The sequence below is a fragment of the Anolis sagrei genome, chromosome 2, assembly GCF_037176765.1.
Source record: "Anolis sagrei isolate rAnoSag1 chromosome 2, rAnoSag1.mat, whole genome shotgun sequence".
Lineage (NCBI taxonomy): Eukaryota > Metazoa > Chordata > Lepidosauria > Squamata > Dactyloidae > Anolis > Anolis sagrei.
Window position 1 is genome coordinate 25,296,519 of NC_090022.1, and position 26,165 is coordinate 25,322,683.

Genomic DNA, 26,165 nt, shown 5'->3' on the forward strand with positions numbered 1-26,165 from the left:
GGAATTGTGGGAGTTGAAGTCCAAAACACCTGGAGGGCCCAAGTTTGCCCAGGCCTGGGTTCACCACTGACTCCTCCTTTTTCATCTTGGAGAGAAGTGACCAGTCGAGTGCTGCTGATGTCTGTCCAGGGCCCAGTGCTATTCAACATACTGGACGATGGAACAGAAGGCATACATGTAACATTTGCAGACAACACCAGTGAGAGGGATAGCGACTACCCCCGAGGACTAGATCATAATCCAAGATTAGAGAGCTGAGCCAAAAGTAACAGAATGAATTTCAACAAGGAGAAATGTACGGTAGTACACTGTGACAATAAAAATTAAATGCACAAATAGGATGGGTGACACCTGGGTACATCAATAGAGGAATAGTGTAAAGATCCAGGGAAGTCATGCTATCCCTCTATTCTGCCTTGGTTAGACCACAACTGGAATCCCACAGTGTCCAATTCTGGGCACTGCAATTAAAGGGAGATGTTGACAAGCTGGAATGTGTCCAGAGGAGGGCAACTAAAATGATCAAGGATCTAGTGAACAAGCCCAATGAGGAGTGGCTCAAAGAGCTGGGCATGTTTAGCCTGAAGAAGAGAAGGCTGAGAGGAGACATGATAGCCATGTATAAATATGTGAGGGGAAGTCATAGGAAGGAGGGAGTAAGCTTGTTTTCTGCTGCCCCGAAGACTAGGCTGCGGAGCAATGGCTTCAAACTACAGGAAAGGAGATTCCACCTGAACATCCTGACTGTGAGACATCGTGGACCATCCAGTCCAACCCCCCGCCGAGAAGCAGGAAAATCCATCCAAAGCACCCCTAACAGATAGCCATCCAGCCTCTGCTTAAATGCCTCCAAAAAAGGAGTCTCCACCACACTCTGGGCAGAGAGTTCCACTGCTGAACAGCTCTCACAGTCAAGAAGTTCTTCCTCATGTTCAGGTGGAATCTTCTTTCTGTTTGCTCCATCTAGTGTTGCCCCTATGATGCACTTTCCCCCGTCCTAAACTAAAAGCCTATCCCACTGTTTATTCTTTTGGGTTCCTCTCAATTACGTATTTTCTTTCCTACCTCATCTAAGGTTTTATCATTTTACCTCATCCATTCGGCCTGCCCATTCTGTTCGATTTTATATTGTGTTAACTTGTTTTATTTATCTTATTTTGCTACTCTACATATTTTTTTCTTAATGTAATTTTTGTTGTTTGCATTTGTTGTATTGTATTTTTGGGCTCAGCCTCATGTTAGCCGCCCTGAGTCCCCTTTGGGGAGATTTTATTTGGCGGGGTATAAATAAAATTTATTATTTATTATAATTGCGCATCCTAGATATATGATTTACAATTTGATTGACAGGTTCCCCTTCTCTCTCTCTCTACTCTATTTATACCCTGCCCTTCTCACCCCGAAGGGGACTCAGGGCAGCTTACAAACTACAGCAATAATCCAATGCCGCATCATAACATAACAATAAACATACCATATAAAATTATAAAACAGTTAAAACATATTGAACATAACAATAAACATACCATCTAAAGCACATAAAGGATTTCACCATTTGCAATCCTAAGAGGGAGCCCATAACACCTCCCCATTCTTTGCCCAACCTAGCCAGTCATTTGCCAACCTATTTCAAGTCCAATAGCTACTATCTTGTGGACTAACAGACTCAGGAGCACAAAATTCAGTTTTAACGCTGACCCCCAGATTGGGCCCTTGATGGCTTCCTCCATGGATGTGGAGCATCTTGTGCTGAATAAACTCTTTGCTACCATTACAGCTTTTCCCACATTCGGGACATATGAAGGACGTCTTCCCCATGTGGACCTTCTGGTGCGTAACAAGGTGGGAGCTCACCCGAAAGCTCCTCCCGCAGTCGGGGCATGAATAAGGTTTCTCTCCGGTGTGGATTCTCCGATGGATGATGAAATGAGGCCGCTGGCTGAAGCTTTTCCCACACTCTGGGCATGTATAAGGTTTCTCCCCGGTATGGATTCGCCGGTGAATCGCCAGGTTCATTTTGACACTGAACTTCTTCCCACAGTCGAGGCACTCAAAAGGCTTCTCTCCAGTATGAATCCCTCGGTGCTTCGCTAGGTGTGAGTTCCGGCTGAAGCTCTTCCCGCAGTCGGCACACTGGTAAGGACGGTCTCCGCGGTGGCTCCTCTGGTGCCTCTTGAGGGCCGAGCTCTGGATGAAGTTCTTCCCGCAATCGGTGCAGTTGTAGGGCTTCTCTCCCGTGTGGATCCTCTCGTGGTTAACCAGATGGGAGCTGTATTTGAAGCTCTTTCCGCACTCCAGGCACACAAGGGATCTCTTAACCCGAGGGGTCTTTATTCTGATCTTCTGAGGGATGAAACCTTCTGGAAGTCCATTTCGAGCTGGAAGAACCGAGGAATCTTTCTCCACAGATGTCCGACTGAGAAGATCTTTCTCCAGTTGAGGAGTCTGAGGAGAAGAAACTGGTTGGGACAGTTTACGGACTCCTGCGTCGGCTTCTAACTGTGTGCGACTTTCCGACTGAGGATTATTCTTCTCATTCCTACACACTGTCCCATTTCCTGCAAGATGAGAGAAAAGGAAAGAATATATCATGTAGCCAAAAATGGCAGATCCTTTCAGATTTGGCACTGGGACTGTGGCGCAACTGGCTGAGAATCAGCTGCATTAAGATCACTACTGACCAAAAGGTCATGAGTTTGAAGCCACCTGGTTCGGAGTGAGCTTCCGAAGAATTTGTGTAGCTTGCTGTCGACCTTTAAAGCCCGAAAGACAGTTGCATCTGTCAACTAGGAAATTTAGGTACCGCTTATGCAGGGAGACTAATTTACGATGCCATAAAAATCTCCAGCAAGCATGCAAAGAATGAGGAAGTGCTTCATCAGTGTCACAAATGGACGGTGAAGCGGCAGCTCTCCTGGTGGCCAGAATACCCTCATGAAAAAGCTGGGATGTTAAATAGCCTCTGTGTGTCTGTCTATATATGTTGTGTGCCTATGGCATTGAATGTTTGCCATGTATATGTACATTGTAATCCGCCCTGAGTCCCCTGCGGGGTGAGAAGGGCGGAATATAAATACTTTAAATAAATAAATCTGTGAGCTAAATGAAGGCCACAGCCCTACCATCAACTTTGCTGGACTGGCCGAATTGTCCGAATGCCCTATCACCATCTCCAATAACAGATATAAAATCATAGATTTGGAAGAGACCTCGTGGGCCATCCAGTCCAACCCCATTCTGCCAAGAAGCAGGAAAATCACATTCAAAGCACCCCCAACAGATTGCCATCCAGCCTCTGCTTAAAAGCCTCCAAAGAAGGAGCCTCCACTACACTCCGGGGCAGAGAGTTCCACTGCTGAACAGCTCTCACAATTAGGAAGTTCTTCCTCATGTTCAGGTGGAATCGCCTTTCCTGTAGTTTGAAGCCAGTGTCTCCAGGGCAGCAGAAAACAAGCTTGCTCCCTCCTCCCTATGACTTCTCCTCGCATATTTCCTCTCATCATTTCTCCTAGCATTCTTCTCTTCTGCAGGCAAAACATGCCCAGCTCTTTAAGCCGCTCCTCATAGGGCTTGTTCTTCAGACCTTTGGTCATTTTAGTCGCCCTCCTCTGGACACATTCAAGTTTGCCAACATCTCCTTTAGATTGCAGTGGCTAGAACTGGACACAGTGTGATACATTATTTTATATATTTATATATTATTTTCTTACCCAACCCGAGGGCACCTACCTGCCTTCCTGGCCTCAGTAGACCCTGGCAGAGCCTCCGGAGCTATACAGGCAACAGCAGGCCAGGGAGGCAGACCTTCCCCACTGTGCCTTAGGCCGCCACACTTCCGGGGTCTGTGGAGGCCAAGGAGGTAGGCCTTCCCCGGCATGCCTCAAACTGCCGCAGTTCCGGAGTCCCTGGCTTCAAACTACAGGAAAGGCTATTCCACCTGAACATGAGGAAGAACTTCCTAATTGTGAGAGCTGTTCAGCAGTGGAACTCTCTGCCCCAGAGTGTAGTGAAGGCTCCTTCTTTGGAGGCTCTTAAGCAGAGGCTGGATAGCCATCTGTTGGGGGTGCTTTGAATGTGATTTTATATTAATACCAGCCGGCCTCTGCCACGCGTTGCTATGGCCCAAATGGGTGTTCTGTGTGGGAGGTTTGGCCCAATTCTATTGTTGGTGGGGTTCAGAATCTCTGTGATTGTAGCTGAACTATCTCAGCAACTACAACTCCCAAATGTCAAAATTCTATTTTCCCCAAACTCTACCAGGGTTCACATTTGGACATATTTAATAATTCGTGCAGAGTTTGGTCCAGACCCATCATTGTTTGAGTCCACAGTGATCTCTGGATGTAGGTGAACTACAACTCCAAAACCAAAGGACACTGCCCACCAAACCCTTCCAGTTTTTATCTATTAGTCGTAGGAGAACTGTGTGCCAAGTTTGGTTCAATTCCATCGTTGGTGGGGTTCAGAATGCTCTTTGATTGTAGGTGAACTATAAATCCCAGCAACTACAACTCCCAAATGACAAAATCAATTTTTTGAGTGAAGGATATACATTGGGTTGTTAGGTGTCTTGTGTCCAAATTTGGTGTCAATTCGTCCAATGGTTTTTGAGTTCTGTTAATCCCACAAACGAACATTACATTTTTATTTACATAGATTTTCAAAAACCCGCAAAACAGAGAGTCCGCGTAAAACGAACCGCGAAGTAGTGAGGGAACACTGTAATTGCACCTCCTTACCATTATGAATTTTCCGGTGTGTAATAAGATTGGAGCTTTGGTTGAAGCCTTTCCCACATTCAGGGCACTTGTAGCACTTTTCCCCCGTGTGGATCCTCCGATGCCGAATCAGAGCCGACTGGTAAACGAAGGTTTTCGAGCAGTCGAGGCAAGCGTAAAACCTCTCACCGGTATGGATCCTCTGGTGCTGAGTCAGGGCGGAGCTTTGGCTGAACCTCTTGTCACAACTGGGACAAATGTAGGGTTTTTCGCCGGTGTGGATTCTCTGGTGTTGAGTGAGGGCCGAGCTCTGGTTGAAGCTTTTCCCGCATTCCAGGCACTGATAGGGCTTCTCCCCCGTGTGGATTCTCAAGTGTGCAGTGAGTGCGGATTTGTGGCAGAAGGTTTTCCCACACTTCGGACAAGAATCCTTCCTTTCTCCCACACCGGTGGGAGGACACTTTGCAGTTTTGATGCTTCCATTCAAATGAGCTGTTTCTCCGGGTGTCTCCAGTGTCCGATTCCCCTGCGAATTTTCTGGTTTTTGCCCATTATTCTTGGCATCATGGCTGGGAAAGCCCTTCTCTTGGGAATGACCCAGCAACCTTCTACATAGCTCCATGGTTTCCAGACTCCTTTGTTGACAACCATCCCCTGCAAAGAAAAAATGTCACTTTCAATAAAAACTGGGGGTGGGGGAATGAAAAGGTAGAAAGAAGCACAAGAATGGGACTGTATCTACACTGTAAAAGTAATGCAGTTTGACATCATTGTAGCTGCCATGGCTCAACGCTACGGAGTTGGGTGAGTGGGCATATTAACAAAAGACCCTCCCCATGAATGTATAGTAGAGTAACTTATTAGCAGAGGCGTGACCCAGCACCAGTAGCCCAAAGTGATAAAAAGAAAAGAAAAAACACCAATGTTATCTCTTCTACAGGAGGCCTTTCTTTGTAGGAAAAAAAATATGTGCACTATTTACAACAACAAGGTTTCCACAACACAAATAAATTTCTTTATACTTCCTTCTTTGCTTCCACTCTAAGCTTCTTTCATATGCAGATAAATAGCTTCACTCTCACAGAGCCTCTTCTCACACCAAAATTACACAGGAGCTTCACACAGTAGCTTTACACAGAGCAGCCTTCACACTGGAGCTTTACACATGAGGGCTTCTCATACTGAGGCCTACTAATACTGAGCCCTACCTCACACTGAGGCCTTTCTCCCACACTGAGGCCTTCTCAGACTGAAACCTACTATCACTGAGGCCTACCACACCATGAGGCCTCCCTCATTGAGGCCTTTCTCCCACTGGGGCTGACAATAATAATAATAATAATTGGAGCCCCCCGGTGGCGCAGTGGGTTAAAGCCCTGTGCCAGCAGGACTGAAGACCGACAGGTCGCAGGTTCGACTCCGGGGAGAGGCAGATGAGCTCCCTCAATCAGCTCCAGCTCCTCATGCGGGGACATGAAAGAAGCCTCCCACAAAGATGATAAAACATCAAAATCATCTGGGCGTCCCCTGGGCAACGTCCTTGCAGACGGCCAATTCTCTCACAACAGGACATTCCTGACACGACAAATAATAATAATAATAATAATAATAATAATAATAATAATAGCAGAGAAGAGCTCTTTGCCCCACCCCAACTATTCCACAGATATATAAACCCATTGTCCTATTTCCAACAGACCTCACTACCTCTGAGGATGCTTGCCATAGATGCAGGCGAAACGTCAGGAGAAATGCCTCTAGAACATGGCCCTATAGCCCAAAAAAACCCACAAGAACCTAATAATAATAATAATAATAATAATAATAATAATAATAATAAAAAATAATAATCTTTATTTATACCCCACTACTATCTCCCCAAGGGACTCGGTGCGGCTTATATGAGGCCGAGCCCAAAGTACATCAACAGTAAAAGCAATAAAAAACAAACAATACAACAGTTAAAATAAATCTCATACCCAAAAGTAAACAATAAACAATAACAACTAACACTGACACTGTATCCATTTAGCCCTTTCAGTGCTTGATTCACATTTTTGTAATTAAAAACACCTAGTTAATTTTTAGTATATCTGGCAAGTTATAGTTTTACAGGTCTTTTAGATTTCTCTGCCAAAGGGTGGTTTGCACCAAAAGCTTTTGCTCTAGACTGGCTACTTTCAAAGAAAGGGTAGAGAAAATACTATTAAAAAGATACTTGACTCCATCATTACAGATTCTTTTAGCCTCCGTCTCACCTTGAATAAATTTTGTCAAGGGTGGTTTTCTCTGATGTCCCTGGAAAGGCCATCTCCATAGATCTTTTGCTTCTCTGTGATGTGCAGGGATGCTAGACTGCAACATTGGAAGTCCTGTTCAGAATGAGGAAGACAAACAGTTTATTACTGCAATGCACATACAATGAATTTTATGTATCAAATGGAGTCCCCGGTGGCGCTGCGAGTTAAACTGCTGAGCTGCTGAACTTGCTGACTGAAAGGTTGGCAGTTCAAATCTGGAGAGTGTGGTTAGCTCCCGCTGTAAAACCCAACTTCTGCCAACCTAGAAGTTCAAAAACATGCAAATGTGAATAGATTAATAAATACAGTTCCGACAGGAAGGTAACAGCACTCCATGCAATCATGCGGGCCACACAACCTTGGAGGCATCTACAGACAACGCCGACTCTTAGAAATGGAGAAGAGTCCCACCCACCAGAGTCAGACATGACTAGACTTAATGTCAGAAGAAACCTTTACCTTTACTAAAATATAAACTGTGGCTAACTATTGTAACTACAGTACTATATCTACTGTCTGTTTTCAGTGGGGCTATTAGTGTTATTCTGGGATTGTAGAAGCTTCCTCCCAACATAAGAGCCAAATAGTTGAGAATTTAAGCTTAACAAAGTTCAGTATTTCTGGGCTTTATGCAAGAATACCACACTGATTTCCACCCCTGTTTTGAAAAGAGCCTAACTGCCTCTGAGTAGCCCAACATTATTTATTTATTTACTAGCCGTCCCCTGCCACGTGTTGCTGTGGCCCACTCTGGTGGTCATGGGGGTTCTGTGTGGGAAGTTTGGCCCAATTTTATCATTGGTGGGGTTTGAGTTTGATTCCACAGTGCTCTCTGGATGTAGGTGAACTACAACCCCAAAACTCAAGGTCAATGTCCACTAAACTCTTCCAGTATTCTCTGTTTGTCATTAGAGTTCTGTGTGCCAAGATTGGTTCAATTCCATCATTGGTGGAGTTCAGAATGCTCTTTGATTGTAGGTGAACTATAAATCCCAGCAACTACAACTCCCAAATGACAAAATCAGTTGTTTTTTTTTAGTGAAGGACATACATTGGGTTTTTAGGTGTCTTGTGCCCAAATTTGGTATCAATTCCCCCAGTGGTTTTTGGGTTATGTTAATCCCACAAATGAACATTACGTTTTTATTTATATAGATTATTTACCATGCTTATATTCCGCCCTTCTCCAATCCGAAGAGGACTCATGGCGGCCTTACAAAGGCAACAATTTGATGCCACGTGTATACATATCATCGATAAATAAACAGCATTAAAACCAGCCAATTAAAAACATAGCATTAAAACAACAGTTAAAATCACATGATCCAGGTCATAATCCAGGTCCAGTCCAAGTCATCAATGTTCAGTTAAGATTTATTATTACTGCTCCCATTACTGAACAAAAGCCTGATCCCAGAGGTATGTAGTTTTTACCCCCTGAAGGCCAGGAGGGAGGGGACTGATCTAATTTCACTGGGGAGGGCGTTCCATAGACTTTGAGTCCTATTAGGAGCGGAAAGCTTACCCAATGAAGTCACATGCTGGTAGTTCTCCTGCATGACATCCCAGTAGAGAGTTCTTTCATTCTCATCCATCAAAGCCCACTCCTGCCGCGTGAAATGCAGAGCCACCTCCTCAAATGCTACCTACATTAGGGAAAAAAACACCTGTAACTCTTAAAATGTGCCAAACCGCAATCTATGCCACAATACCAACCCTAATCCTTTCATTAGCAAGCCTTCTGGCTTTCTTCACTATTCAGCTCCATCCCTGGGATTTAACATATTATAAAAAATGCAGAGGCAATAGAAGTTACTGTTGTCAATGACAAATGCCAGATTGTCTCGAGGAAGACTTACAAGCTTTAAAAAATCATAAATGTATGAGACAGTGTGATGGAGTGGTCTGCGTTCTGGATTTTGGAGACCAGAGTTCAAATCTCTGCTCACTCATTTGGTGACCTTCGGCAAGTCATACTCTCAGCCTCAGAGGAAGGCAAAGGCAAACTCTCTCTAAATCAGACATGGGCAAATTTCAGCCCTCTAGGTGTTTTGGACTCCAACTCCCACAATTCCTAAGAACCTGTATGTAGCCCCTATTAAAGCAGCTCCACTGGTTGCCAATGTCCCAATTCAACGTGCAAGTTTTGACCTATAAAGCCCTAAATGGTTTGGGCCCTGCCTATCTTCAGGATCTCATATCCCCATACGAACCAGTATTGGCTCTAAGATCTTCTGGGGAGACTCTCCTCTCACAAGCACCGCTGGTGGGGATGACAGAGAGGGCCTTCTCTGTGGTGGCTCCCCAACTCTGGAACACCCTCCCCAGGGAAATTAGGCAATCGTCCACACTGTCCTCCTTTTGCAGGGACTTGAAAACCTGGATGTTCCAGCAAAATTTTTGAGAATGATTCGTCCCTAGGCCCAGTTCCTAGGTAACCAAATAGCACTTGGTCCTGCACTTCATCCACTTCCCCGGCCCTATGATACGTCATAGCACTATCCCTAGCCCAGCCCTTTTATAGTTGGCCACAATCACTTTGTAATCCTGGCCATTGGTTTGTTGACTGATGGAGCTCCAATGAAATGGTTTTTAAAATATTTAATACTGTATATACTCGAGTATAAGCCGACCCGAATATAAGCCAAGGCACCTAATTTTACCACAAAAAACTGGGAAAATGTATTGACTCGAGTATAAGCCAAGGGTGGGAAATGCAGCAGTTACTAGTAAATTTCAAAATAAAAATAGATACCAATAAAATTATATTAATTTAGGCATTAGTAGGTTAAATGTTTTTGAATAAAACTGTAATTCAAGGTAAGACTGTCCAACTCTGATTAAACCATTATTCTAACCTTCTTCAATGTAAATATGCTTACATGTCCTCCAATAATAATAATAGAGTAAAATAATAAATGTAACAATAACAATAATAGAGTAAAATAATAAATGTAATAATAACAACAATAATAAAATAATAAATGTAATAACAACAACAACAACAACAACAACAACAAAGTAAAATAATAAATAACATCGACTCGAGTATAAGCCGGGGGAGATTTTTTCAGCCTAAAAAAAGGACTGAAAAACTAGGCTTATACTTGAGTATATACAGTTGTTGTTGTTCATTCGTTCAGTCGTCTCCGACTCTTCGCGACCTCATGGACCAGCCCACGCCAGAGCTCCCTGTCGGCTGTCACCACCCCCAACTCCTTCAATACAGTATTTACTTTTAAAAAAAATTTATTGAGAATATTCAAACAAGGTTACAATAAAATATCAAGAAAAAACAAACACACAAAAAAATAATGGTGAAGGAAAAAGGGAGGGAGGAAGACAGAGAAAAGGAAAAAAACCCAAAGGAAGAGGGGATGGGGGGAGGAGGAAAAGGGGAGAGGCTGTATTCTTAACATCCATTCTTCCTCCTTACATTCAAATCTGTTAATTTTCTGATTCTGGCTATCTTTTTCTTTCCCTCCTTTCATGTAGTCCAAATCTTCCCTTTACTTTTTCTATGTTAATGTTGCATCTTCAAATATCCTTCAAAAGTTGACCAGGCCGTCGTTTTCATACTCCTGCTGGTGTTTTTCTTTAACAAAAATGTAAGTCTATCCATGTCCTTTGTCTCTATTATCTTGTCCATCCAAAGTTCCTTATCTGGTATAGTGTCCAGTTTCCAAGCTTTTGCATAAACTAGTCTTGCTGTGGTTATAAAATAAGTGAAAATCTTGTCTTTATTACTGTCTGCAAATAGTTCAAAGTCAAACATCCCCAGTAAGTATTATTTAGGTTTCATTGTCCATTCTGCTCTTAATATTATTTGACACTTTTTGTGAATAATCTATATAAATAAAAATGTAATGCTCATTTGTGGGATTAACAGAACTCAAAAACCACTGGACGAATTGACACCAAATTTGGACACAAGACACCTAACAACCCAATGTATGTTCTTCACTCAAAAAATTGATTTTGTCATTTGGGATTTGTAGTTGCTGGGATTTATAGTTCACCTACAATCAAAGAGTATTCTGAACCCCACCAATGATGGCATTGAACCAAACTTGGCACACAGTTCTCCCATGACCAACAGAAAATACTGGAAGGGTTTGGTGGGCAGTGTCCTTTGGTTTTGGAGTTGTAGTTCACCTACATCCAGAGATCACTGTGGACTCAAACAATGATGGATTTGGACCAAACTCTACATAAATACTCAATATGTCCAAATGTGAACACTGGTGGAGTTTGGGGAAAATAGAATATTAACTTTTGGGAGTTGTAGTTGCTGGGATTTATAGTTCACCTACAATCACAGAGCATTCTGAAGCCCACCAACAATAGAATTGGACCAAACCTCCCACACTGAACCCCCATGTGGGCCACAGCAACGCGTGGCAGGGGACGGTTAGTTTTCCAATAATTGTTTACTTTTCCATGAGACCACATATGGTAGTATGACCCTTCTTGCATTTTGCATTTCCAGCATCTTTTATCTGCATCTTTATACACCATTTCTAGGGGTTTTTTACCATTTTTTTTTTTTTACTTTCAGTGTGTTTTAACAGTTTTTTGGTATTCTATGATGATATTTTGGTAGGTTTTTTTAGGTTTAATGTATTATTGAAGGTGTTTATTTTGATGTATTGTCTGTATGGTTTTCTTTCCGGCAATTGAATGTTTTGCCTTACATGTTGGAAACCATCCTCAGTCCCTTTGGAGAGATAGGGTGGTTTACAAACAAAGTCTTTTGTTTTAATAATGCCTACCTGGGGAAACTCCATGCTCTTAGAGAAATAGGACATCAATGGAAGCTGGGATGAACTGTCTTTGTCTGTCAAACTAAGAAGGATTCCTGAAGATGAAAGAACAGGCATTAGTCATGTGATAATTTGACATTCCATAGTCTTTCTTCTACGAAAAACATGCAACACAACCTCAACTTCAATACATTGCCTTCAACTATTTGGTTCATATATTGGAGAAAGCTTCTAAAATCCCAGCATAACACTAATATCCCAACTGAAAACAGACAGTAGATACAATACCGTAGATACAATAGTTAGCCATAGCTTATATTTTAGGATCCTGTTAAACCAGGGGTCCTCAAACTTTTTAAACAGAGGGCCAGGTCACAGTCTTTCAAACTGTTGGAGGGCCGGATTATAATTTGAAAAAAACATGAATTCCTATGCACACTGCACATATTTTATTTGTAGTGTAAAAACACTTTAAAGAATTAAATAATTAAAATGAAGAACAATTTTAACAAATATAAAGTTATTAGTATTTCAAAGGGAAGTGTGTACCTGCTTTTGGCTGATGACACAGGATTGTTGTTGTGTGCTTTCAAGTCGTTTCAGACTTAGTTTGACCCATGTGAGGGCCGGGTAAATGACCTTGGGGGCCGCATCTGGCCCCCGGGCCTTAGTTTGAGGACCCCTGTATTAAACCCTAGTGTGACTAAGACTGAGAAATAATAACAACAATACTTTATTGATATTATGCTCTAACTCCCCGAGGGAACTCAGAGCAGATTACAGCATACACAGATACATTCAATGCCTTTAATACAGTGGAATAACAAAGACGTGTGCACTATATAATGTAATAATAATAATAACAACAACAACAACAACAACAAAGTAAAATAATAAATAACATTGACTCGAGTATAAGCCGGGGGAGATTTTTTCAGCCTAAAAAAAGGACTGAAAAACTAGGCTTATACTTGAGTATATACAGTTGATGTTGTTCATTCGTTCAGTCGTCTCCGAACAAAGGTAAAGTCTTCTCCTTTCATCTCCGGCTTCTGGAGGCAGCCATGGGGAGGTGCTCTTTTTCCATTTCTAAGCCAAGGAGCCTGTTGTCCATAGACACCTCCTGATCATGTTGCCAGCATGGCTGCATGGGCACGTTTATTACCTTCCCGCAGAAGTGGTACCTTTTGATCTACTCACATTTGCATGTTTTCAAACTGTTAGGTTGGCAGGAGCTAGGGCTAACAGCAGGTGCTCGCCCCAATCCATGGCTTCAAACTGCCAACCTACAGGTAAGCAGTTCAGCAGCACAAGGGTTTAACCCATTGTGTCACCCGCAATGGGTTAAACAGAATGGGTTCAACAAGGTAGCAAAACAGATTTCATTTTCGAAAGATGCCAGTACCAAATTTGCCCCTGTTCCAATGGGATGTTTGGATGCCACCATGTCATTTATGTGATACATCAGGATGGCTGCAAATAGAAAAAAATGGAACAGCGATAGCAAAACCTCTCTTCTCCCCCTCCACTAAAAACCTTTGAGTCATATTGCCTTTCTAAAGAGGGACCTAGTGCCTTTGGGAAGTCCAGGTTTTGTGTCCCTCTGAGAAAAGACTCCAGGAAAGAAGGAAGGAAGCTCACCTAATGAAATCACGTGCCGGTAGTTCTCCTGCAGGACATCCCAATAGAGCGCTCTTTTGTCCGCATCCATCAAGGTCCATTCCTGCTCAGTGAAATGCAGCGCCACCTCCTCAAAGGCCACCTGCATCTTTAAGAAAGAGGCAACACCTTTCACTCTGAAAGCAAACTCAAACTGCAATTGCAGAAGAACTTGGGAAAGTCACCAGCACATGCTCACTCATTTTCCTGAGACTTGTCGATCTTCGGTCCTGTCGGCACAAGGGTTTAACCCACTGTGCCACTGGATTATTTGCTCTGATATTATGGATTATATGGCAGTGTAGAAGGGGCCTAATAGAGCCTGTTTGAAGACAGACAATAGACTCCATTTATTCATTTGGCATCTTAGTGCCTGTGGGCAACATGTGCCTGTGGGCAACATGATAGGAGCATGTGCACTTAGTGAAAATGCTGCAAATGGCATTTAAAAACCATGTTCCGGCTATAGCTAACATTTGTGGTTTTTATCCAACACACATTCACAATTACAATGAAACATCTATGCAGGTATTTTAATGTCTGATTAAACAACAAACCTAAAAATACTTTTACAAGGGTTTCGGTAAACAATAATAAACAAAACTTTATTTGTATTCCATCCTATCTCCCCAAAGGGACTCAGGGCAGATTCCAACATAACAATGGCAAATATTCAATGCCAAAATAAAACACATGATATTAACATAAAATCCCAATTATAAAAGTAACATTAAAGACCCAACATCAGTAAATTAAACCTGACATCAATAAATTAATGTACACATAATCGGACCAAATTCTATAATAACATAAATCTAAACAAAACATCCACATTAGTAAATAAACTTACATCCCACTACACCACTATAAATGTGTATTGTGGGGGGGAAATCGAACAAAAAACCCATATTCTAGGTTACAGCTTTCCAAATGTTTCATGTTGTTGGTGACAGACTTTTTAGACATGCATCAATTTGTGACAAAGTAATTCAGTTTTACTAGCAAACCAGAGGTCAAACCAAACTCTTCTTAAGAGACGCAGGCCCCTCTACACTGCCATATAAAATCCAGATTATCTGCTTTGAACTGGATTATATGACAGTGCAAACTCATTATCTGATTCAATAATCTAGATTATATGGCAGTGTAGAAGGGGCCACAGACACAAACATAAATTGTAATAACAAAGACTAAAGGAACACAACATATGTCATGAAAACTTTTCATTTATATATATATTTTAAAATATATGATTTGTAAGATACAGTAGAGTCTCACTTATCCAACGCACTCTGCCTCCAGCCCAGATCCACAGCTGTTTCAATACATTGCGATGTTTTGGTGCCAAATTTGTAAATACAATTATTACTACGTATCATTAACATGTTTTGAAATTTTTCTGTCGATTTGTTGTAAAACATAATGTTTTGGTGCTTAATTTGTAAAATCATAATGTAATTTGACGTTTAATAGGCTTTCCTTCCTTATTATCCAACATTTTCGCTTATTTAATGTTCTACCAGCCCGTTTATACTGGATAAGCGAGACTCTACTGTACATACATTTTCAAGATTTTTGTCATTTCTTGTTACATTCATGCGACACACTTATGCACTGAAGCCGACATACTCATGTGTTGCAACACACATTTTAGGGAGACCTCCAAATAGCTTTTTTTCAGCAAATCTGAAACTGAATTAACTTGTTAATGTAAACCTAGCTGTAGATAATCTTTCCACTCTCAGGTTTTTTGGGCTCATTGACCTACAAAAAAATAACAGAACTGCATTACACAGAAAACTGCTTACCTTGGTGCCCAAGCCCAAGACGAAATCCTGATATCTGAGAAGCACTCCTAGAGAATACAAAGAAACATCTGTATCAAAGACCACAATAACACTCAGCCTGTCTCATCTGGATTTGAAAGTGAAGCACGGTCAGATCATGTTAACACTTGCATGGGAGACTACCAGGGAACATTAGGGATTTCTTTATGGGACTTGGAAATACTCCTCCCTAAATATTTGAAGAGCTACTATCAGAATTGACAATACTGAACTACACAGACAAATGGCTCTACTCCTGATATAAACCATATCCCTATGTTGCTTCTATTTTATTATTATTTGAAACACAACAAGATTAGTACACAGCAAACAAGATCACTCTGCTGGCTGTTGTATTGGATCACATGTCTGACTCTTCCCAAGTGTCTAGGACCGTGTGATGTATCGGCAAATAATGTGCGCAGATCCGAGTAGGGTGGTCTTTGGCAGCTGACAGATGGTAATTTTGTCAGCGCCGATTGTGTTTAAGGGATTTTATTCAGCTGTGTGGAAGGGGCCTCGACAGACTGAAAACTCAAAAGGTGAAGAGGATCCAAACCATTGCCACCCAGCAATTCCTGACATCAATACCAGGAAAGATCCTAGAGCAGATCATTAACCAGTCTGTGAACACTTAGGAAGGAATGCCGTGATCACTTGAGAGTCAACATGAGTTCCTTAAAAACAAGTCATACCAGACTAATCTTATCTCTCTTTTTGATAAGGGTTAAAAGCTTGGTAGATGAAAGGAATGCCATGGATGTAGCATATCTTGATTTCAGTAAGGCCTTCGACAAGGTCCCCGTGATATCCCTGCAAACAAGCTAATAAAAGGAGGGCTGGACAAGGCTGTTGATAGGCAGATTGGGAACTGGTTGAGCAATGAACCCAAAGGGTGAGAGGGCTCACCAGTGTTTTCTTTGCATCCTGAAAAGAAGTTATTAGTTTATTAAAACGGCAAAAACTTTTGTTTTTGCAGGAGGGACATCCTACAATACAGCCACAAAAATGAAGTTTCTGGAGTATGATAACTACTTTCAAAGTTAGTACAGCACAATTAAATGGGAAATAACACTTTTAAACCAGGAACACACACACACACACACATATATTTAAATTGTTACATAGTGTTACTGTTCTGTTTAGAAATTTACTTTCTCTTCAGCCATTGTTTCGTCTACAAATCTATCCTAAGTATATTTTACCCGGTCATGCCCAGCATTATTTTAAAATTTTAATTATTACGTTTGGCCCAGCCATAGGTTTTAAAGGCCATTGTGTTATTGTTAATGTTTATTGCTTGTTTTCTGTTATGAGTTTTTATTTACTGTTTTTGTATTATTGTTATTACTGCTTTTGTTATTGATGTGTTGTGGGCTCGGCCTCATGTAAGCCGCACCGAGTCCCCTGGGGAGATGTTAGCGGGGTATAAATAAAATATTATTATTATTATTATTATTATTAAATGGCTCTCCAAAATAAACAAGATAAATATAGGTTAAGCATTATTTGTGAAATCTGAAAAATTCCAAAATCCAAAATTGTCCCTCCCAGTAGTTTTTTTTTCCATGTCAGGAGCAACTTGAGAAATCGTTTTACCATCCTTGTGGGTCACTTCTATCATGTCCCTGCATGGGGAGCTGGAGCTGACAGAGGGAGCTCATCTGCACTTTCCTTGGATTCGAACCTCTAATCTGTCGGGCTCCAAAGTAGCTGAGAGGCGGACAACTTTGCTTTTTCAGTGATTCTAGGTACATACATTTTGCTGGGGAGGCCCTGTTCTCGGTCCCACCGGCCTCGCAAATGCATCTGGTGGGGACGAGGGACAGGGCCTTCTTGGTGGTGACCCCCCGCTTGTGGAATTCACTCCCCAGCAAGATTAGATCGGTGTCCTCCCTCCTTTCCTTCAGAAAAAAACTAAAATTGTGGTTTTGGAGCCAGGCTTTCGGCTAGTGGACTCAGCAGCACTTTGAACATGGAACTGAACCTGATAACTGTTATGATAATTGGAAACTGATATGTGATTATATAATTAATTGTGACTGTTTAACCTTTTATGTATTTATGGTTTTATACTGGTGTTTATTGGTATTGTGGCATCGAATTGCTGCCTGTGTTAGCTGCTCTGAGTCCCCCTCCAGGGCTTGAGAAGGGCAGGGTAAAAATGCTGCAAATAAATAAATAAATAAAATCATGCTAAATATTGTGGGTAAAATTACCTTCAGCCTATGGATAAGGTGTATATTTGAAACATATGTGGATTTTGCATAGAGAAATTAGGGCTCATCTTCAAGATTATATACTACATGGAAATTCCAAAAGCCAAAACAATCCAAAATACTTCTAGCCCCAAACTTTTCGAATAATAGGTTCACAATCTGTAGTAACATAGGCAGAGTACATAGCCATATAAATCCAGTTTCTGAATCCGTATAATCTGCTTTGAACTGGATAACATGGCAGTGTGTATTTATTTCTTAATTTACTAGCAGTCCCTGCCAGGCGTTGCTGTGGCCCAGTCTGTGGATATGTGTTTTGTGCGTGTATAAATGTGTATATGAGTGTCTTGAACTTGTTTTTCTGGCGGAAGAGCGTGTTGGTGATGACAAGGTTGTGTTCCGCACATTTGGTGAGAAGCAGGATGCCATTCGGGTTGCTGTTTCCAACCCCGTCTTTTCCTATGGTTCCTGGCCACAGTTCGAAGTCTCGCCCGACTCTTGCATTGAAGTCCCCCAGGAGGATGATTTTGTCCTCCTTAGGTATCCCCGATAGGACGGTGTCCAGCTGACAGTAGAATTTCTCCTTGATGTCTTCGTCAGCATCTAGTGTTGGTGCATAGGCACTTATGATGGTTGCCCGTTGGTTTTTGGCAAGATTGATTCGGAGGGTTGAGAGACGTTCGTTGATGCCAGTGGGTGCTTCGGACAGATGTTTCACCAGATCATTTCTGATGGCAAAGCCGACTCCGTGCATTCTTTGGTCTTCTTCAGGCAGTCCCTTCCAGAAGAAGGTGTAGCCTCCTTTTTCTTCCTTCAGCTGTCCCTCTCCTGATCTCCGGGTCTCCTGAAGGGCTGCTATGTCGATGTTGAAGCGTCCCAGCTCCCTTGCAATGATGGCAGTTCTGCGTTCGGGGCGTTCACTGCCACTGTTGTCCATCAGAGTCCGTACGTTCCACGTACCAAAGTTCATTTTTCTTTTATGGCCGCAGGGTGGTGACCCCACTGGACGCGGCAGTCCAGTCAGGGATGAGAGAGGCAGACTATGTTTAGGGCACCTTTTCTAGCCCCCTCCCCATGTGGGGTGAGCAGAGTGGATCCTCAAAAGGGCTGCTCAGTCGCGGATACAGCTGCCGAACTACTCAACTGCCTCGGTCCTTGAGGTAGAACGACTGAGTCCATACCCACCGCCCATGTGCCAGTCTGTGACTAGGGGCTTCCAGATTTCACAGTCCTGCCCCCGTCGCCACTCGCTAATCGCCATGGGACTTTGGTTGGTTGGTTTTTATTTTCTTTGGAGGACGCCTGTGCGTGGGTTTTTTTTTAATGTGTGGAGGTCAGTGCACAACTGATCAACACACAGTCTTCACAGAGTGAGGTTCCACTGGTGATGTAGTTTAACACAATGACCGTGGCTTCTCAGTCTGTTGCAGCCTTCTTCCGCCTTCGCAGCCGTTGTAACATGGGCCATGTTATCCTCCGCCTGCTCCGCCGTTGAGGTCTTTGGGTCTTCGGACTGTTCTTGGTCTGGGACCTCCCCCGCAGCCACTCCTGGGAGTGCACGACTCCAGTTGCTGTGCCTACAGGTTCATCGGAACACGCAAGCCCCCTCACCACGGCAAGGTGACAGTCCGTCGAGGGGGGGGGTGCATCATGGAAGCACCCCCGGTCAAAGCATTGGCACCTCTTAGACTATGTAATCACACGTGCCAGAGACCGCCGTGACGTGCTCCTCACAAGAGCCATGACAGGTGCTGACGACTGCTGGACTGACCACAGGCTAATCCGATCCTCGATGGCCATCAAGATCGCTCCCAAGCGCAGACTCCAAGGCAGAAAGACAAGGCGCAAAATGAACACCCAAGCCCTTCAGGAGCCCTCCAGACGAGCCCATCTCCAAACAGCACTCAAGAACCATCTACCCACAGAACACCCCGAAAATGTTGAGGAACATTGGAACAAACTGAAGACCTCCATCATCCAAGCCTGCGAAGAAACTACTGGATACCAAGCCAAGAAACATCAAGACTGGTTTGATGAAAATGACATCAAGATCCAACAGCTAATTGACAAGAAAAGGAAAGCCTTCCAAACATGGCAGAGAAACATCAACTGTGCTGCTAAGAAAAAGATCTACGCTAGTGCAAAAGCCGAGGTCCAAAGAAGGACAAGAGAACTCAAGAACATCTGGTGGACAAAGAAGGCTGAAGAAATCCAACACCTGGCAGATACCCATAATGCTCAAGGATTTTTCAAAGCCACAAAGGTCATCTACGGACCAAGAAACCATGGCATACAGCCTCTACGCTCATCAGATGGAACCAAACTCCTGAAGGACCAAAACTCAATTGCACTACGTTGGAAAGAACACTACCAAAGCCTCCTGAACCGCAGCTCCAATGTGGCCGAAGAGGTCCTCTCACAAATCCCGCAACAACAAACCAGGGATGAGCTTGCAGCACCGCCTAGTTTGGAAGAAGTCAGCAATGCCATCAGCCAGCAGAAGAATAACAAAGCCAGCGGACCGGATGGGATCCCTGCTGAAATCTTCAAAGAGGGAGGACCTGAGCTGACACACCAACTCCACCAGCTCATAGAAAAAGTGTGGGTGACCGAGAAAATCCCAGCAGACTTCAAGGATGCCACCATCATCACCCTCTTCAAAAAAGGGGAAAGAACAGACTGCGGAAACTATCGAGGTATCTCCCTTCTAACCTCCGCTGGGAAAATCCTCGCAAGAATCCTTGCAAACCGCCTCCTGCCCCTCTCAGAAGACACCCTCCCAGAATCCCAGAACGGCTTCCGCCCCTCCAGAGGAACCGTGGACATGATCTTCACTGCACGACAGCTCCAAGAAAAATGCAGGGAACAAAACCAACCTCTGTACATGGCATTCATCGACCTTGCCAAGGCATTCGACACAGTGAATCGCAGCGCTCTCTGGACCATCCTCCACAAAATCGGATGCCCTAACAAATTTGTGAACATCCTGCGGCTCCTCCACGATGACATGATGGCAACAGTCTTGGACAGCAATGGCTCCCAAAGTGACCCATTTAAGGTGGAATCGGGTGTCAAACAGGGATGTGTTATTGCCCCAACTCTATTCTCCATCTTCATCGCAATGATACTTCACCTTGTTGATGGGAAGCTTCCCACCGGAGTGGAAATCATCTATCGGACAGATGGCAAGCTGTTTAACCTCAGCAGACTGAAAGCCAAAACCAAAGTTACAACAACATCTGTTATAGAACTCCAGTATGCTGATGACAATGTCGTCTGTGCGCATACAGAAGAAGATCTACAAGCCACTCTAAACACCTTCGCAGAAGCATACACGAAGCTTGGCCTGTCACTGAACATTGAGAAAACCAAAGTGCTCTTCCAGCAGTCACCAGCCAACTCCTCCCCAATGCCAGAGATACAGCTTAATGGTGTAACATTAGAAAATGTTGACCATTTCCGCTACCTTGGCAGCCACCTCTCCACCAAAGTCAACATCGACGCTGAAATACAACACCGCCTGAGCTCCGCAAGTGCAGCATTTTCCCGAATGAAGCAGAGAGTGTTTGAGGACCGGGACATCCGTAGGGAGACCAAGGTGCTTGTCTATAAAGCTATTGTCCTCCCAACCCTGCTATACGCCTGTGAGACGTGGACTGTCTACAGACGTCACATGCAACTCCTGGAACGATTCCATCAGCGCTGCCTCCGGAAAATCCTGCAAATCTCCTGGGAAGACAAGCGGACAAACGTCAGTGTGCTGGAAGAAGCAAAGACCACCAGCATTGAAGCGATGGTCCTCCAACATCAACTCCGCTGGGCTGGCCACGTTGTCCGGATGCCTGACCACCGTCTCCCAAAGCAGTTGCTCTATTCCGAACTTATCAACGGAAAACGGAATGTCGGTGGACAGGAAAAGAGATTTAAAGATGGGCTCAAAGCCAACCTTAAAAACTCTGGCATAGACACTGAGAACTGGGAAGCCCTGGCCCTTGAGCGCTCCAGCTGGAGGTCGGCTGTGACCAGCAGTGCCGCAGAATTCGAGGAGGCACGAGTGGAGGGTGAAAGAGAGAAACGTGCTAGGAGGAAGGCGCGTCAAGCCAACCCCGACCGGGACCGCCTTCCACCTGGAAACCAATGCCCTCACTGCGGAAGAAGGTGCAGAGCAAGAATAGGGCTCCACAGCCACTTACGGACCCACAAGAACATTGGAGGACCATCATACTCCGAAAACGAGGGATCGCCTAAGTAAGTAAGTAAGTATATGAGTGTATATATATTTCTCTATATGAGTATATATGTGGGTTTTTTGGCTTTTTAAGTCTCTTCCATTGTGTTTTTCAGTGTTTTTATGAGTGATGGTCATTTGTTGGCCGAATAGGTGTATTGTGTACAAATTTGATGTCAATTCATCCAGTGGTTTTTGAGTTATATTAATCCCACAAACTAACATTACATTTTTATTTATATAGATTTCAGGCATTTATACCCCGTCCTTCTCACCTCTGAAGAGGGACTCAGGACTTCTTACAACAGACAACCCACGGTGCCGATACAATACGTTAAAAATCACAATTCAATTCAATACAATAACGCAGTTATAAAACAATCACTTTAAAACAATCAATTTAAAACAGTTTGTCGGTTTAAAACATTGTGTAGACTCATATCACCCAGTTCAAAGCAGACAATCTGGGATTTTGTCCTGCATAAATAGGAGTCTAGTGTCTAGATGCAGGGAAGTCATGCCACCGCTCTATTCTGCCTTGGTCAGACTACACCTGGAATCACACTGTGTTCAGTTCTGGCCACCAGAATTGAAGGGAAATGTTGACAAGCTGGAATGTGTCCAGAAGAGGGTGACTAAAATGATCAAGGGTCTGGAGAACAAGCCCTATGAGGAGCGGCTCAAAGAGCTAGGTATGTTTAGCCTTCAGAAGAGAAGGCAGAGAGGAGACATGATGAGGGCCATGTATAAATATGTGAGAGGAAGTCATAGGGAGGAGGGAGCAGGCTTGTTTTCTGCTGCCCTGGAGACTATGGCTTCAAACTACAGGAAAGGAGATTCCACCTTAACATGAGGAAGAACTTTCTGACTGTGAGAGCTGTTCAGCAGTGGAACTCAGTGCCCCAGAGTGTGGTGGAGGCTCCTTCTTTGGAGGCTTTTAAACAGAAGCTGGATGACCATGTATCGGGGGTGCTCTGAATTCGATTTTCCTGCTTCTTGGCAGGGGGTTGGACTGGATGGCCCATGGAGTCTCTTCCAACTCTTATGATTCAATGAATTTGAAACTGGATGATATGACAGTGTAGATCCAGCCATAATTGACTAGTTTTCAGGAAAAAAAGAATATGTATTTACAAATACAGATATTCCAAAATCTAAAACACTTCTGGTTCCAAACCTTTCAGATATGAGACAGACCATGAGTATATGGGAGGAAAACAACGTTTACATATTTTGAATTACACAGCAATAAAATAAAAATTAGTGCAACCAGCCAGTCGAAATCTCCCGACATGGTTTTGATATATTGGCAGAAGCCTCGTTTACACTGCTGTATAAAATAATCCAGAATAATTCCAACAGACCTCACTACCTCTGAGGATGCTTGCCATAGATGCAGGCGAAACGTCAGGAGAAATGCCTCTAGAACATGGCTCTATAACCCGAAAAAACCCACAAGAACCTAGTGATTCCAGCCATGAAAGCCTTCGACAATAATCCAGAATATCCACTTGGAAATGGGTTAGATGGCAGTGTAGACTCATGTAATCCAGTTCAAGAAAGATAATCTGGATTATTTGATTCGATAACCTGGATTATTTATTTATATAATATATAATATAATACTACTAATAATATGATATTATAGTTACATATTTTATATTACATGTAATATTACTAATAATATTACAATATAATGGTATAGTACAATAGAGTAATATATACCACTGATATAATAATAATAATAATAATAATAATAATAATAAAAACTTTATTTATACCCCGCTACCATCTCCCCAAGGGACTCGGTGTGGCTTACATGAGGCTGAGCCCAAAGTACATCAACAATAAAAACAATAAGAAAACAATCAATACAACAGTTAAGATAAATCTCATAAACAAAAGTAAACAATAGACAGTAACAATAACAACAAGCATTTAAAACCTATTGTACTATGCTAATAATATAATATATTGTATGTATTTATATCTTGTAAGCCGCTCTGAATCCCCTTCGGGGTGAGAAAAGCGGCATATAAATGTAAATAAATAAATTATTTGATTCAATAACCTGGATTATTTAGCAGTGTGGATCCAGCCAGAGATAAATGACCAGAGGAGGGATCCATGCTGCTCTAGAGTACATCTACACTGTAGAATTAATGCAGTTTGACCCCACTTTAACTCCCAAGGCTCAATCTTGTGCAGTCATGGCATTTGTTTGGTCTTTTCTGCTAGCTCAGGGCTGCATAGCATTGAGCCATGGCAGTTAAAGCGGTGTCAAAGTGCATTCATTCTGCAGTGAAGATGCACCCCCAGTTTCCATCCAAACCAAGAGAGCCCTTCCCTCCCTCCTTACCTGCTTTTCTGTGTTTTCCTCCTTCCTTTTCCCCTTGCAGCCACTGGATTTCCCCTTACTTTGAACATCAAGGAGAGCTGGCAGTAAGGCGGTGCTGCTTGCTCCTTCCTCTTGCACAATAACTGGGTCTCCCCAAAGGAGCAAGCAAGCAAGCAGGCAGGCAGGCAGGCAGGCAGGCCCTGCTTTGGGCCAACTCCGCCTCCGAATGCGGAGGAGCAAGCGCAGAGGGCGCCGCCTGCCCCGCAATACTGTCAAACAGCGACCCCTGCCGGTTGGACGCCACACTGCGCCTTGATGCTCTGCTATATGCGAGGGTTGAATGAAAAGGGTATGGATGGGAATCTATCTATCTATCTATCTATCTATCTTTCTCTATCTATCTATCTATCTATCTATCTATCTATCTTTCTCTATCTATCTATCTATCATCTATCTATCTATCTATCATCTATCTATCTATCATCTATCTATCATCTATATAAATAAAAAAGTAATGTTTGTTTGTGGGATTAAAATAACTCAAAAACCAGTAGAAGAATTGACACCAAATTTGGACACAAGACACCTAACAACCCAATGTATGTCCTTCACACAAAAAAATGATTTTGTCTTTTGGGAGTTGTAGTTGCTGGGATATATAGTTCACCTACAATCAAAGAGCATTCTGATGGAATTGAACCAAACGTGGCAGACAGAACTCCCATGACCAATAGAAAATACTGGAAGCTTTTGGTGGGTATTAACCTTGAGTTTTCGAGTTGTAGTTCACCTACATCCAGAGAGCACTGTGGACTCAAACAATGATGGATCTGGCACGAATACTCAATATGCCCAAATATGAACACTGGTGGAGTTTGGAGAAAATACACCTTGACATTTGGGAGTTGTAGTTGCTGGGATTTATAATTCACCTACAATCAATGAGCATCCCAAACCCCACCAACGATAGAATTGTGCCAAACCCCCAACACAGAACCACTGTGGGATCAACATAACTAAAAAACCACTGGGCAAATTGACACCAAATTTGGACACAAGACACCTAACAACCCAATGAATGTCATTTGGTCATTTGGGAGTTGTAGCTGCTGGTATTTATAGTTGACCTACAATCAAAGAGGATTCTGAACTCCACCAATCATGGAATTGAACCAAAGGTGACACACAGGACTCCCACGACCAACAGAAAACACTAGAAGGGTTTGGTGGGCATTGACCTTGAGTTTGGGAGTTGTAGTACACCTACATCCAGAGAGCACTGTGGACTCAAACAATTATGAATCTGGACCAAAGTTGGCACAAATATTCCATATGCCCAAATATGAACACAGATGGAGTTTGGGGGAAACAGACCTTGACATTTGGTAGTTGTAGTTACTGGGATTTATAGTTCACCTACAATCAAAGAGCATTCTGAAGCCCACCAACGAGAGAATTGGGGCAGACTTCCCACACAAACCCCCATGACCAACAGAAAATACTTAAGGCCATCCAGTCCCACTCCCTCCACCAGGGCAAGAAAACATAATCAAAGCCCTCCTGACAAAGAGCCATCCAGCCATAGGTATAGACAGATAGATATGATTCACACACACAGAGATATCTTCTATATAAATAAAAATGTAGTGTTTGTTTGTGGAATTAACATAACTCAAAAACCACTGAACGAATTGTCACCAAATTTGGACTCAATACACCTCTCAGGCCAACAAGTGACCATCACTCATAAAAACACTGAAAAACATAGCAGAAGAGACAATAAAAGCCAAAAAACAAACATGACATCACAACGCATGCGCAAAACCACATATTTTTTTATTTATATTATTTCTATCCCGCCCATTTCAGCCCAAAGGCGACTCAGGGCGGTATACATAGTCGGCACAATTTGATGCCGAAACAAAATACATACATTAATAAAGCAAAAACATTAAGTGCAAATTAAACATAAACGACAGTGCATAATAAACCATTTAAAAAGAACTATGTCCTCTCGTTCAGTCCTCATCCGTTACATTGTCTTAGCCGTTCCTGAGTCAATTTCTAATTCTAGCTTGTCTGTTTACTCAGGTGTTCCGAATGCTTGCTTGAAG

General features: G+C 42.9%; 1 protein-coding gene across 1 annotated transcript; it reads right to left on the minus strand.

Moving 5' to 3' along the window:
* Positions 1–24,271, minus strand: LOC132765639 (zinc finger protein 436-like). The gene is made up of 8 exons (XM_067463388.1): positions 24,073–24,271; positions 15,249–15,295; positions 13,423–13,549; positions 11,791–11,876; positions 8,544–8,664; positions 6,977–7,090; positions 4,740–5,372; positions 1–2,558 (listed from the first exon to the last, which is right to left on the minus strand). The coding sequence occupies exons 3-8, from the start codon at positions 13,547–13,549 to the stop codon at positions 1,630–1,632; spliced, it is 2,010 nt and encodes a 669-aa protein (XP_067319489.1). The 5' UTR covers positions 15,249–15,295; positions 24,073–24,271; the 3' UTR covers positions 1–1,629.
* Between the last annotated feature and the right edge of the window lie 1,894 nt (positions 24,272–26,165).

Coding starts and splice junctions, on each gene's coding strand:
- LOC132765639 (XM_067463388.1), bottom strand. CDS start 13,549: ATGCAGGTGGCCTTTGAGGAGGTGGCGCTGCATTTCACTGAGCAGGAA. Junction 5,373..6,976: donor CTTGACAAAATTTATTCAAG/GTGAGACGGAGG, acceptor TTTTCTTTGCAG/GGGATGGTTGTCAACAAAGG. Junction 2,559..4,739: donor ACACCGGAAAATTCATAATG/GTAAGGAGGTGC, acceptor CTCATCTTGCAG/GAAATGGGACAGTGTGTAGG.